Raw genomic sequence first — 12,796 nt, forward strand, 5'->3', positions numbered from 1 at the left:
CTCAGCAGACATTTTCCCCCCCTTTCCTTCCTCACTCAAACAGCCCCTCCATCTTCAAACAAGCTTGCTGAATCACTGGCTCCATCACAGGATCTAGCAATCAGTGAAAATCCTCAGAACTTTTTTGCTCGGTTGAACTCCAGCAACAGGGGACAGGTGATCCTGCACATCAGAAGCTTTGCAAGCCATGCAGATTAATTAGGTTTCAGCTAACTGACATCTCTTGATGCATAAGAGAATACACTGTAAGATTATTAACATTATCATTGTACATTGTTTCATCTCCTTCCTCCACTGCATTTGTACAATGACTTTAAAATGGGAAGTTCTATTTTATAACATTTTAATAAAATAATGTCCATTAAAAACTTTGACCATGGGAAAAAGGAAAGCATAATCTGTGTCTCTTCTGAATATGTTATTTAGCTCTGAAATTTAGTATGTGTGGATTTAATCAGCTGGAACTTTTTTACCTGGAGTAGAGAGGTGGCCTGTAGCATACCTTACAATTCTTTGGAGAAGGAGCATTTTCTTATTATGAGTCTGTACACCGTTAATATACAGATAGAACTATGCACTTAATAAAGTATGATGCAATAAATGGTCTGTGGATCCCAGTCTAGCAAAGTATATGCTTATCTATAAATATAAGCTCTCATCTTCATTTCCAGTACATTGTTACATTCATAAATGCAAGGCTGCAGATAATAGATTATTAAAGTTTATATACATAAACTTATGTATAAACTCATGTAAACACATCAGGAAAAAAAGCCAAAGTTTAAGGGATAAGTAATATTTAACTTTTTGTTGTTGTTGAAGATCTTGTTACCTGATAACATTACAAGTAACATCTAAGAAACAGAAAAAAGAAAACATTATTTTGCCAGTTTTAGGAGAGAGAGGTTATTTGTGCATGGTCAGATAACTGACTTTTAGTACCTTCAGAAACATTGCCAGTCTTCCCTTTCTTCTGTATGAATTTTAGCAGCAGACCAAGGACAAATATTTCTTAAAAAGTGGATGTCTATTTAACATCACAGAAACCAACAGGTGAATCAGAAGCATGGTATTTGAAACCTCTTTTAATTTCTTATTTTTACTGATTGTATCTATACATAATGGTATCCTTTTAATTGCATGACTGCATGGTGTTTTTAAAATGTAGCATCTTAGGTATGATACAATTTATGTAAAAGATACATAACATAAATAATACTTACAAGCAGCAGTAAATTTGTTCAGTAAGAAAATATTTTTGACTGCATGACCATTAAAGAAGCAATTGCAAGATCATTTTTTTAATAACCAACTCTGTTTAAGAAAGGCTGAAAAGATAACATTCAAACTCTTCAAAATTACCTCGTTTTCAAGGGAAAAAAAAGGAGAATGAATTATTTCACAAATTCATGAATTAATTTGTGAATTATTTCAAAATAAACATTTGAATAAAAACTGATAAAATAAACTTATATGTGACTTTACTTGTTGAAGAATCTGATACAGTAATTTCTTGTTAGTCCTGCTTTGTGATGCAGTGCCAGGAAGCAGAAGAAGAAACAGACAGAGAAGAAATTGTTATTTGGATAGGTATCAAACAAATTATCCCAGAATGTGGAACTAAATACTCTGCACAATTATAAGAAGTTTACGAGTAACACTGCATTTGAACTAGGTTTAATCTACAGAATTTAAAATATTGACGAATGGAAAGATGGAAGCAAAGGTCGGCTGCAATTTCTTCACTGAAATAACAAAAAGTTTTCTTGATGCTTCCATAACAAACTCTGAATGACCAGTCAGACACCCAGATGACAGAAATAATCACTGCATTCATAAGCATTAGCAAACAAACATTCATTCCAGCAGGTGAAGAGAAAATTATGGCAGTACTAGAAAAAAAGCTTATGAAGACATTCTGGACAAATAAGTGGCTCTAGGAGAGAGGATGGAAATTAAAGAAGGTCTTGGAGCTCAGGACACCAAACATCTATTTCAGGCTAACGTTGACTTGCTTTGTGAACGTGGCCAGTGATTTTACTTTTCTGTTCCTTAGTTTCTCTGGTCTTCATATAGATATCTCTAGTACACAGGAGTGCTGAAAAGCTGAAGAAGTTAACTAAGTATAGATTTTACATTGAAAAGTACTACATTATTAAATGCTATTTTTTTCAAGCTCACCTCAAACACTTGTTAAAGGATATTTTCTGTAGAGGGGGAATCACAGAAGGATGATATAGCTATCTACTGGAACATCTCTCTGTAGTGGTCATGTTGCTCTTACTATTTGAATAGCACCTGTTCCTGGATTAGTGTTGTAGACACTTAAGTCATCCTTGTGAGTGATGTGCAACTTCCAAGGGAAGATATGTTTCTCGGTTGGCTTCCTTTTGCTCTGAGACACCATGAGTTCAACATCCTGATCAGAGAGCAGCCGAATCAGATCACCGTCAAGGTCCCGGTAATTCAAAACAATGTCGTCTTGATCAAACTCCCGCCTGGTAGAAAAGAAAGCGATTGATCCCTAGCAACCAAAGAATGCCTGTAAGGTACTGCATGGTAAACGATATCTTGGAAATCTGATTAATCCTGCCAGAGTCACCTAAGCCTTGGGTGTCTCCATGTTCTTGATGTAGAGCTAGTGGTAGAAATCATATAGCCACATTCACGCTGTGTTGTGTCTAAGCTAACAAATTTGTCAGGATCACGGACCATCTCCAGTAACTCTATGTGCATGGGCCAATTAAGTAAGTCTGATAGTATGCCCATATATAACCAAGAATTGACTGTAGTTACTCCCCCCTTTCATCTATTTATGGTTGCTTTTTTCGAGGGTAGGGCAGGTTAAGTAATGCAAGAATGTTGAGAAAAATCCTCTGTTATTAATATTTAATGTTCTAATGTTTTAATGTTCAGCACTAGTTTAATGATCTACAGACATTAGGTGGAGGTGTCCTGCATCCCAAAAAAGTATATTAGACAAAAGATCCTTGTTGGGAGCATGGCTATCGTCTTAGAGCAAGAATCAGATACTGAATTCTACCCAGCACAGTTGAGTTGGAAGCATGTGGCACTCAGCACTCGCTGACGATGCAAAGGCAGACTAGTGTCTGCCCAGCTGGCACTAGGCCAAGTCAAAGTACAAATAATTCTTCAGGACACTTCAAAAGTGTTTTACACCCAAAACATGGTGATGGCCAGGTAGAATGTATAGAATGTAGAAAATCTAGGACTGGAAGGAACATGACACAAGTTTTGAGTGATTAAATATACAACTATCTGCTTGCTTTGTACCTTATTAATTCCATTAGATCTTTGAATAATGGAATGCTGCTCAGATCCTCTTCCACCAAGATATCCCTGTAACAAGAACAAACATTATCTTTACATATCACGAAAAGAGAATTATCAGCATCTCATCAGCAGTAACCTGGAAGACTGTTTTCTTATTACCTGATAGTGCTCACTGTCTCCTCATGGTAATAACAGCGTACTCTATTAACTGTGTCTTCCTGCTGTGGTAAATCTTTTATGATCTTCACAAAAGCACAGGGGAAAATCCCAGTGGCACTATGAGCTGTTCCCTGGAATGACAGGAAGCATTAGAATGAGAAAAAACATGCTGTTTTAGCTGTTTATTGTAAGTTTTTGAATTAAATTAATTTCCATGGGAACAACAATCAGAATTTTTCTACTTTGAAAAGAAACCAAAAAGCTATGGAAGTCACCTTATGTCATCCCTACAACAAGATTATAAGATTAGGTAGTCAAATACGTGGTGGGGAAGTGAAACTATGTGCAATATATGAAAGTCAAATGGTTACCAAGGAAGGCTGTAGTGTTTGAGCAAGCAGAGATATCATATCAGCAAACACACAGTATGTTTTCCTCATCCTTTTTCAGAACACTGCTCTGTTGCCCAAGTTCTCTATAATCAGGCTGACGTGTTTTGTGGTATAAAGCATGAAGTATAGAGCAACTCATCCTAAGGCAAGAAACCTATTAATCTCTGAAATAGAGTTTCCAGCTCCTTTCTGTGGCCTTTTTGTGTTCTAACCACTTCCAAAGAATTTAAAGAACATTCTGGCAGAAGCACATGCAAATGAAAACCAAAGAATAGAGGGCAGGAAATTTGTAATCTAAAAACCATCAAAGGGGGAAACAATCTTAAATTTGGAGTCAATGATATTTCCCTCACAGTAACACCTGATTATGATACAGTTGCTCTTTGAAAGAAGGGTACAGGTATCAAGGACTAAAACAGTCCATTCTAGTCATATATTTTAAAGAATGCTAATAATTCAGTACTGCTATTGCAGTCTTACCTCCAACCAGTCTTTGTTTATTCTGCTGAGTAGATAGATCAAGTCTCCCTTCTTAAAGCTGAGTTCCAGTTTATTGGTTCCAGAAAAATCAAAGAGTGCCTAAGGAAAGTAATAACTGAAATTATTAATTCATGGAATTACAAAAGTGAATCTGCTTTGCCTGTTCTGTTCTTGAGCTGCACACACACAGCACAAACGAGCAGGATAGTACACACACTGTCATCACAGATCTATTTCTGGGGTAAGGTCATATACAGAACTGTGGCCTGCAGTCCTCAAAATTTCTTCTGCTCAAAGGAGGAGAAGGCTTTGAAGAAGTAGAGAAAGCAATAGGATAAACATGGCTCTGAAAAGGCTACATGCTTGGATTCTTATAGTGGCAGGACACTGACTACCAGTTAAACAAATATAAAGAAGGTGAAAGCATATAAAAGCAAGTTAGTCAACAGAGCTAGAGACAACTAGCAACTTGAAACTTGTCCATTTGAAGCCCTGAAAATCCCCCAAAATTATATTATTTCTGGCTGCTGTTCTATAGCCTTCAGATTTGCTGCAAGATGTCACAAAGAGCCTTAAAAAGTTACAGAAGAGTTGTGTCCTAATTTAAGGATAACTAACTGTTCTGTTTACATCTAGCTTTCAGGCCTATATACTGAACTGAGAGATTAGGGGAAGTATGGGAAATTGACATATAGTTAAAGTAGAACTTAGATGCCCCCTTCAGGAAAATAAAAGGAGGTAAGCACATGTTTACAAGCTATTAGCAAGCTAAAGAAGCTATTCTTTAATAATTAAAGTGGCTGAGTTATCAAAAACATACATCTTCCCTATTGTCCTAGAGAACATAGTAGCATTCAAACACTCTCAGAAGAACAAACATTAGAAGATGTCCCTTATTCTGTGGGGAGGTGGTTCTTTTGGTCTCATTAATGCCAAATTTGAGCACCTTATAAAGGCTCTCCTTAGGGTTCTTCTAATAAAAAATGGACAATGACTACTGGCTTGCTAGAAGTTGATATTTCTGCATAATAGCTCTTTCAAAAGCCTTTTTCCAACTATTAAAAATCTGTTTTACATATAATAAATATTAATAAAAAGGTAGATAAAACCCAAGAATTACAACTGGTCCAAGACTGGTCACCATCAGTGTAAAAAAAAAAAAATCAAAACAATTCCATGGTTTTTAATAACCTTACATGAAAGAGTCACATGTTCCTGAAAGTAAGTCCATACTCAGACAAGGGCTGCTTTCAAGGCAGTTTCATTTGCTTAGTACCAAGACAGTATACTGCATCAGCAAAGCTTTTAAACACGTGCTGAAGTCGATGAGACTGAAGCTTGTGCTTCCTTTAGATTTAATTTATGGGTATCACTATGTAAGTGTGGACCTTTTGGCAGTGAGTTCTACTTACCTCTCAATTTTGAAACTCCTGTCGTTCTGAATTCACAATGGACCTTATTATTACTCAGGTGAGGAGGGTTTTTTCACATCCTTTGCTTCATTCCCTATTGTTAAAAAGCAATTGCTTTCCTGTGCTGATTTCACTTTCCCTTCTTTCCCCAACCTCTAATTGGAAAAGGCATCTTGACCAGAGAGACAGCAGAGCAAAATGGAGTTTAATCTCCTACACTGTGGTAGATTGTACAGAGTACTCACCTCAGCCCGTGGAGTTGCCATGCGATCAAATATAGGCAATTGGGGTGAAACGCTTTTACTGAAAAGAAAGGAGACAAAAGGGAAGTAAATGCCTCTTTCTACTCATCAGAAATACCACACAATCAGTACACTGTCTGCATCTTCATTATCACAAGAGGCAGGCAAGCCACAGATCACTGGAGAAAAAGTGCATGAGAATCTGTGTACAGCATTGAAGTAAATAAACATGGATACAACAACATTGCCCTAGTTCTCTCAGTTCCCACATAGAGCAGCAGCAATCTGATGATGTCTGCTGCTGAGAACAGATGGAATTTTCAACATAGTCAGTAGCCTGAACCTCCCTTCCACAACACTGCTCAGTATCCCAATCTGCCTTTTAGGCCTCCTTTTTTGAGCATTCATGGCATTCAGTTCAAACTCTGCCATCATACATACATTCAGGAATTTATACACATATGCAGTTTTTGCGCTGTTTGAGCTACGCCAAAAAGGAAGTAAGTCCATCTTTGCTATGTTCAAAGGAGAATTAATCTGTGAAGGGTAATGAATGAAGTATGACATCTACTTAGCAGTTTTCCAAAGGGGTTCCAATGCTGCTATGTAGGATGAGCCCCTGCTTAGACAAAGAACAGGAACAAGTGAAGTGCTCAGTTTCATTTAGTGTTTGAACCAGATCTCACTGAATTCAGTGCTAAAACTCACATTGACTTCAGTGGTGCAAGCCTGTGCCCCTAAGTTTGGCCTGTATACTCTGCACATTTCCTTATGATAGATATTACTATAAAAGAATTGTCAACAGGCAGAGCTGAGCAACATTCTTTGAAAAGGAAGCTACAACTTAATTTTCGAATTTCCCTTTAATGCAAATACCACATATACTTTACATATATATTACTGAAAGGAAAAAATATTCTGTTTTCACTCTACCCCAAAGATACCCTTTAGGACTTCATGGATTCATTTGGGATACACAGTGGTGATTATCAGCTCCCTTTCCCCACAAAACTGGACAGCATCTCTTACACCAAGCAGTGATGAAAAAACATGTCAATCACTTACACTCGGCGTGTCCGTGGGCGAAGCCGTCTCAGTCTCTGAGGCACCTGTTCACTATCAAAGGTTGAGTGGTAGAAGAACAGCCGCACCTCTTCATCCATCAACACCCATATGGGTAGGCAGAGTAGATTCTGTGCAAAGAGCAAGTAGGAAGCAGTTTAATTACAGTGGGAGCGACCAATTCTCTGTTTATTTACATGTATAACATACATGCCTCTCTGACCTACAGGATCATGAAGGATATTCATTACTGCCAGAAATCTCCTCCCTTGCCTTCACACTCAGCAGAACAAGGCTGAACAGTGACAGTTTCTCCTGTTTACTCTTGGAGCTGGCTAATGCATCACTTCATTCTTTGTGTCCCTGATTCAATGCAGAAGTAAATTGCTCCTTGTGTTTCCCTTCAGAATATGAATGACTGTGAAAAGAGAAGGCAGTCTTAAGTAGCAAAAGATTTGGACAGTGAGTTGTGGAAAGCTTCAGACTGTTACTGGTTTAAAGTCAGAGCTACAGTTAATCTGCACACAAAGAATTTCTCTCTCTGATGTTACTGGATGTGTCTCCACTGTGGAGCAGGTATACCCATAAGCCCAGCCCACTTTCCTACTCCTTTGGTGCACATCCCAACTCCATATTCACACAACACCTGAAGAATCTCCATTTCTTCATATATCTTGGATTTTTTGGTAAGGATGTCTAGATATGAAGGCAGGGACTGAGCCTTTGTAAACAGTGTACTTCAGCAGGTTCCTACAGTCCAAACAATTTGTGAACTAGGATTGCAGTGTGTCCCACAGTGTGGACACTATGTCGTGGGGGTAAATGCTATAGAGAGAAGCGGATACTCTGGGCTAGAGCGGTAATATCTGTCTCAGCTGATTTCACAGGGTAACTATCTGCAATGCTCAGCTCAATCTCTATGCTAAAATGAAGTTTTACCTTCATGTAGGCATTTAGGATAGGGATCCTGTTCTCAGCAATCTCTTTTTTGGCCCCAACATAAACCTTCCCTAGAAAGCATAAAACCAGTGACAGTTATTGGAGGAAAAAAAGAAAGAGGCTGTCAGAGAAATGAAACAATACAGAGAAAGTATGAACTCCTGGATCTCCAGGAAAATAGTTATTTTCTAATGGATTTCAGGTTCCTGAATGAACTTTACCACATGTGGAGGGACTGCCAATGCACTTTGACTTCCCATCTTTCACGGCTGGGAACTAGTTTCTGGTCACAGCTAGTAGTTCTGCGTTCTTCCAATGCACTCCTGTTTAGGACAGGCTGGGACTGAGAAAGCTACTAATCATGTACAGGCTTTTAATTGACAGCTTACCTGGAAGTATGGGGAGTGTGCAGGTGAAAGGGCTATTTTTGCTCTCTGTCCCATATCTCTCCTCTAGTTTGGCATGAAGGGCATAGAACTGACGGTAGCGGCGGAAAATCAGGTATCTGCCGCCACCTTTAATCTTCACTTCAATAACAAACATCTGAAACAGAGAAGAGGGATTCAGCCTAATGTTCATACTTTTTAAGATTTACAAAATGAAAGTGAGGCATACAGTAGGAACATAAGATCAGCATCTCACTGGTGAGAATATTGTCTTAGGAGCAGAGTGAAAAGTAAGGCTTCAGTTAAGTATCTGCATACTCAAGTACTAGAAAATAAGAAGTTAGCACTAGACAGTGTGTTATATTTGTGGATCCAAGCTGCCTATAGATCATGTCTCTGTGACTGCTTTCTATCACATAATCACAGGATCACCAAATCACACAAACTCACAGAATAGCTGAGGTTGGAAGGGACCTCTGAAGATTGTCTGGTCCAACACCCCTGCTCAAAGCAGGGTCAGCTAGAGCAGGTTGTCCAGGACTGTGTCCACTTGAATTTGGAATATCTCCAAGATGGGTAATCCACAACCTCTCTGGACAACCTGCTCAACCACCCTCACAGTGAAGAATTGTTTTCTTTTGTTCACACAGAATTTCCAAAGTTTCATTTTGTGACCATTGCCTCTCATCCTGTCACTAGATACCACTGAGAAGAGGTAATCTTAAAAGGAAACCTTAAAGGACTAGATGCTACTTTACTCTCACATACCTTCCCTCAGAACTGACAAAATATATTTGGGAGGTAAATGTAAATATCCTCATTTGAGATATAAAGAAATGAAGACACCAAGGGATCAAAGATAATGTTTTATGGTAGGATGCTTAGGACATCTAAATCTACAGGTAGGCATCTAATGAATAGATTTTCAGAGTTGAGGGCATTCATATTTCCTCTGACTTTGAAGTACACAGTTTTAGAAATTCTGGTCTATGTAATCTGATCAAAGGCAAAGCCAGAAACAAAAAGTCCCCTGACTTCTAACTCCCCCTCCAACCTCTACATTATTTCTTCTCTCTCCCAAAAAGCTGCTTTGCTGTAAAGGAACTCTACATTCCCATGCACTGACCTTTGGGTCATGTTGCAGCCAGATCCTTCAGCAGATATAAAGAGGGAGCAACTAAACATTACTATATTCAAAAGTAAAACCTGCATGCTTCAATGGGAAAACCTTATGAGCAGCGTCTCCAGCAAAAAACAGCATACTCTGCAGAAGTCAGACTGAGCTGGTCTTCCCCAAAACCCTTTCTCAGAAAATCTCTTAAAGCTTTTCCCCACTATTTCCTTCTTTTGTGCTCTTTCATGACTCATTATCTGATCTAGATATGATATCAAAGTTATATCTTCTGTGGAGATGGAAGTGTCCTAATTTGCCAGTGCCATGGAAAAATGGAGCCAACCTCCTCCTTTTTCCTTCTTTGACTTTTTCCACTTTCATCACCAAGGTCACAGCTCTCTAACAGGAAAGAAATAGATGTAGGTAAGAATTTAGAAAACAAGCAGTATTAGAGGATAGATCTCTGTCAGATTCACCCAGAGAATAAATTTTTAGACTAGATCTGTGACAGAACAACCTTCATTCTAGAAAAGAGAAACTCTGAGAAGCTCTCAGCATGGAACCATTCATGCCAAAAAGCAACTACACCATGTTAACTGCCTCTTGTTTCCCACAACCAAACCAGTCACAGTTGAGGGCATATAGAGACAAGATTAATCTCCCTTCTTACAAAATAATTAGTAAAGCCTTTCTTCTCTTCAATATCTGCAATGTTAGCTGAAACAGGTACATCGTCTGGAAGCTGGTCAAAGTCACTGTGAAGCAAGAACAAAAGATTTAGGTTACTCAAACCGGTGCTAGCCTTTGGAGATCTCTATGCCATACAGAATAAAGATATCATACAGTTAAGTTTCACATTGTTGAGTGTCAAAACCAAGAGGTTAGGCATTCTTGGTGTCATTCTGTTTTTCTGGAGGTCTGATCTTGAGATATCAAGCTTCTGTAACTTCAGCAGAAGTCAGTGCCAGTTGTGAGGACTCACTAAGCCTGAAAACCAGCACTAGTGTGCCTGGCCTTGCAAAAGTAGCAGGGCTACAAACGGAAACACTTGAGCTGGTAAGCTTTTCCTGAAAAATTAGATCAACTGTGGATGCATTCTTAATTCTTCCTACAGTGTCTAGTAGACTCAGATTACTAACTTTGGAGCAGTATACCTTATTCTAAGGAGATCACTATACACCATCATTTATGTTATTAGTACTATATTACTGTAGGGAATAGGAAACAATTCTGGGAAGAGAGCTTGTTGTGCTAAGTGCTATAGAAAATGAGAGCACAAAGGTGATTCTTTGAAACTTTACACTATATATGTTACACAATGTACATCATATGTATAAAATAAGAAACAACAGAAGGAAAGAAACAAATAGGAAAATACAAAGAAATAAAGACATAATAATGCACTACATCATAACTAGTGGTTCTGCAGCAGCTGTCAAAAGGTTGTCAATTTTTTTTGTAAGCATCACAGTAAAGTAGAATTTTAAAGAGACTTTGGAAAAAGAATGAGTAGCTTAGCAAATATTTACAAGAAGACTTTCCAACCACAACATATAACCTAAAGAAAGCACAAAGATACTTGTTCGAAAATGTCAAAAGTGTATGGAGGAAGTGATAATCGGCAGGATTAGGAGTAGCTTTGCAGATCCTTAAAATTGAAGATGGACAGATTGTATCTGAAGCAAGAGAGAAAGGAGGATTCCCAAAGGAATGCCTAAAGAGCAGCCATATGACCAGATTCACATATCATTTGTCTGTATTGTTCACACAAGAACAGAACATGGATTGGCAGATCCTTTATCCTCTGGGGTCTTCTCCTTGGCATAACATCTTTGACAAACAGAAGACAAATTCACCTTTGCCTCAACCTTATGTCATGTTGTTAGAGTGCTATTTATATCAACACTTAAGTAAAAAGATTAAGAATGAGGCAGAAGAGAAAGAGAAACTGTAAAAAGGATCATCTAGGAAATGTCAAGCTGATGTAATGTTACATTTTCTGATCCTAAAAAACATGGCCATTGTTTCAGTTTATTCTGCTATCAGAATATCCCAAGCAGAGTGCTTCCACAACGCAGAGCCCATCTGGAAGGCTGAAGTAATGATGCAATGTCTTGCAATAGCTTGTTGTACAAGGAGAATGACATGAATCAGCACCACCCACAGCACCATAAGTACCACCACTTACTGTGAAGAGGGATGTGGTTATGGAGATCAGGAGATATAATTAGTCATATCACAAACATTCATATCACAAACCCCAGTGACAGTGAAACTCTGTTTGCAGCTATAAAGAGGACAATGACCCACTACTGTCCTAGATAGTGAATATTCCCTGGGAAAGGAGGGAGAAAGAAAGTCCACTCCAGCTTAATAAATGATTTGCTCTACACTGGGAAGCCTAATATTTTGGAAGCTTTTAAGTCTTTTAAGACTGTCAAGAAAGCCTGCATCAAAATTAAGGCAACAGATTGCAGTGGTTACAGGAAGGCTTGTGGGGAGGAGTGAGGAAGGACAGACATGTTACCTCTTTTCTCGCAGTTGTCGGGGAAGAGACATGCCTTCAGCTTCTTAAATCCAGAAGGCACACTGAGCTGCTGTCCCTCCACTTCTTGGGCAGTTTACAGTGGAACAGGATGAGCCAGATCACAGCATTCTCCCTGTGTGAATCAAGACTCCCTCCCAAGGCCTCGGAAATCTAACTCTCACTGTTCCAGCGTCATCCTGTTTCTTCTGTACTTCCCCACCCCCACCAGACTGAGGAAGTACCAAAGAAAGAAAACAGTCATAAAGAAAGGCTGTTTTGTGATGTCTGTCATGTATCGAAACTGCTGCAATTGAGAAACCAAAAGCCTAACGAAGAGCGGAAATTGTGAGACATATATTCCGTTGTACAAAGATCTGCCTCTGTGGAAAGCAAGTATGAAATACTATCATATCAAAATGTTTTACATCCACATCACGCAGGTATGCATGACTGTAACGCATGCATGGCAGCAGAAATTCAGGCCAAGCAGAAGCCTCACGTAAAACTGGCTAGAATTCAATGTCCTGAAGATTTAAGATGGTAAAAATGAGTCCTATCCTCCCACTCTCTGTCTTATGTTTTGGTTATGACACATCACCTAAAAAAAGAGCTAGCCCTAGAGTTTATGGATTTCCATGTGAAATTACATGGTAGCAGGCTCAACAAACTCTGTTCTGCCCCAGCTATAATGATCCCAAATATACCGCTACCACTATACTAAAAGTCTTTGTAAACTACAATGATACCTCTGATCCCTCCTTGAGACTGTGATTCCTGAGGATCCTCCCT

The 12,796-nt window shown here is 38.7% G+C and overlaps 1 protein-coding gene across 2 annotated transcripts; it reads right to left on the reverse strand.

Moving 5' to 3' along the window:
• Window positions 1-367: 367 nt before the first annotated feature.
• On the reverse strand, window positions 368-12,361 carry NCF4 (neutrophil cytosolic factor 4). Of its 2 annotated transcripts, XR_010389498.1 has the most exons (11): window positions 12,008-12,361; window positions 10,151-10,235; window positions 8,370-8,523; window positions 7,981-8,051; window positions 7,045-7,172; window positions 5,983-6,040; window positions 4,326-4,424; window positions 3,454-3,584; window positions 3,295-3,360; window positions 2,182-2,498; window positions 368-2,106 (listed from the first exon to the last, which is right to left on the reverse strand). XR_010389498.1 is itself a non-coding variant. In XM_026118016.2 (10 exons), the coding sequence occupies exons 1-10, from the start codon at window positions 12,037-12,039 to the stop codon at window positions 2,270-2,272; spliced, it is 1,053 nt and encodes a 350-aa protein (XP_025973801.1). In that variant the 5' UTR covers window positions 12,040-12,361; the 3' UTR covers window positions 368-2,269. The 2 variants fall into 2 exon arrangements, 1 of the variants encoding a protein (XP_025973801.1); XM_026118016.2 differs by having other exon boundaries at window positions 368-2,498.
• Between the last annotated feature and the right edge of the window lie 435 nt (window positions 12,362-12,796).

This window comes from Dromaius novaehollandiae, chromosome 1 (assembly GCF_036370855.1).
Source record: "Dromaius novaehollandiae isolate bDroNov1 chromosome 1, bDroNov1.hap1, whole genome shotgun sequence".
Lineage (NCBI taxonomy): Eukaryota > Metazoa > Chordata > Aves > Casuariiformes > Dromaiidae > Dromaius > Dromaius novaehollandiae.

Excerpts from the sequence above, each read along its gene's own strand:
- NCF4 (XM_026118016.2), bottom strand. The coding sequence starts at position 12,039 with ATGTCTCTTCCCCGACAACTGCGAGAAAAGAG. Across the intron at positions 4,425-5,982 it reads TGGCAACTCCACGGGCTGAG|GCACTCTTTGATTTTTCTGG; the intron begins GTGAGTACTCTG and ends TACTTTCCTTAG. Across the intron at positions 3,361-3,453 it reads GAGACAGTGAGCACTATCAG|GGATATCTTGGTGGAAGAGG; the intron begins GTAATAAGAAAA and ends TTCTTGTTACAG.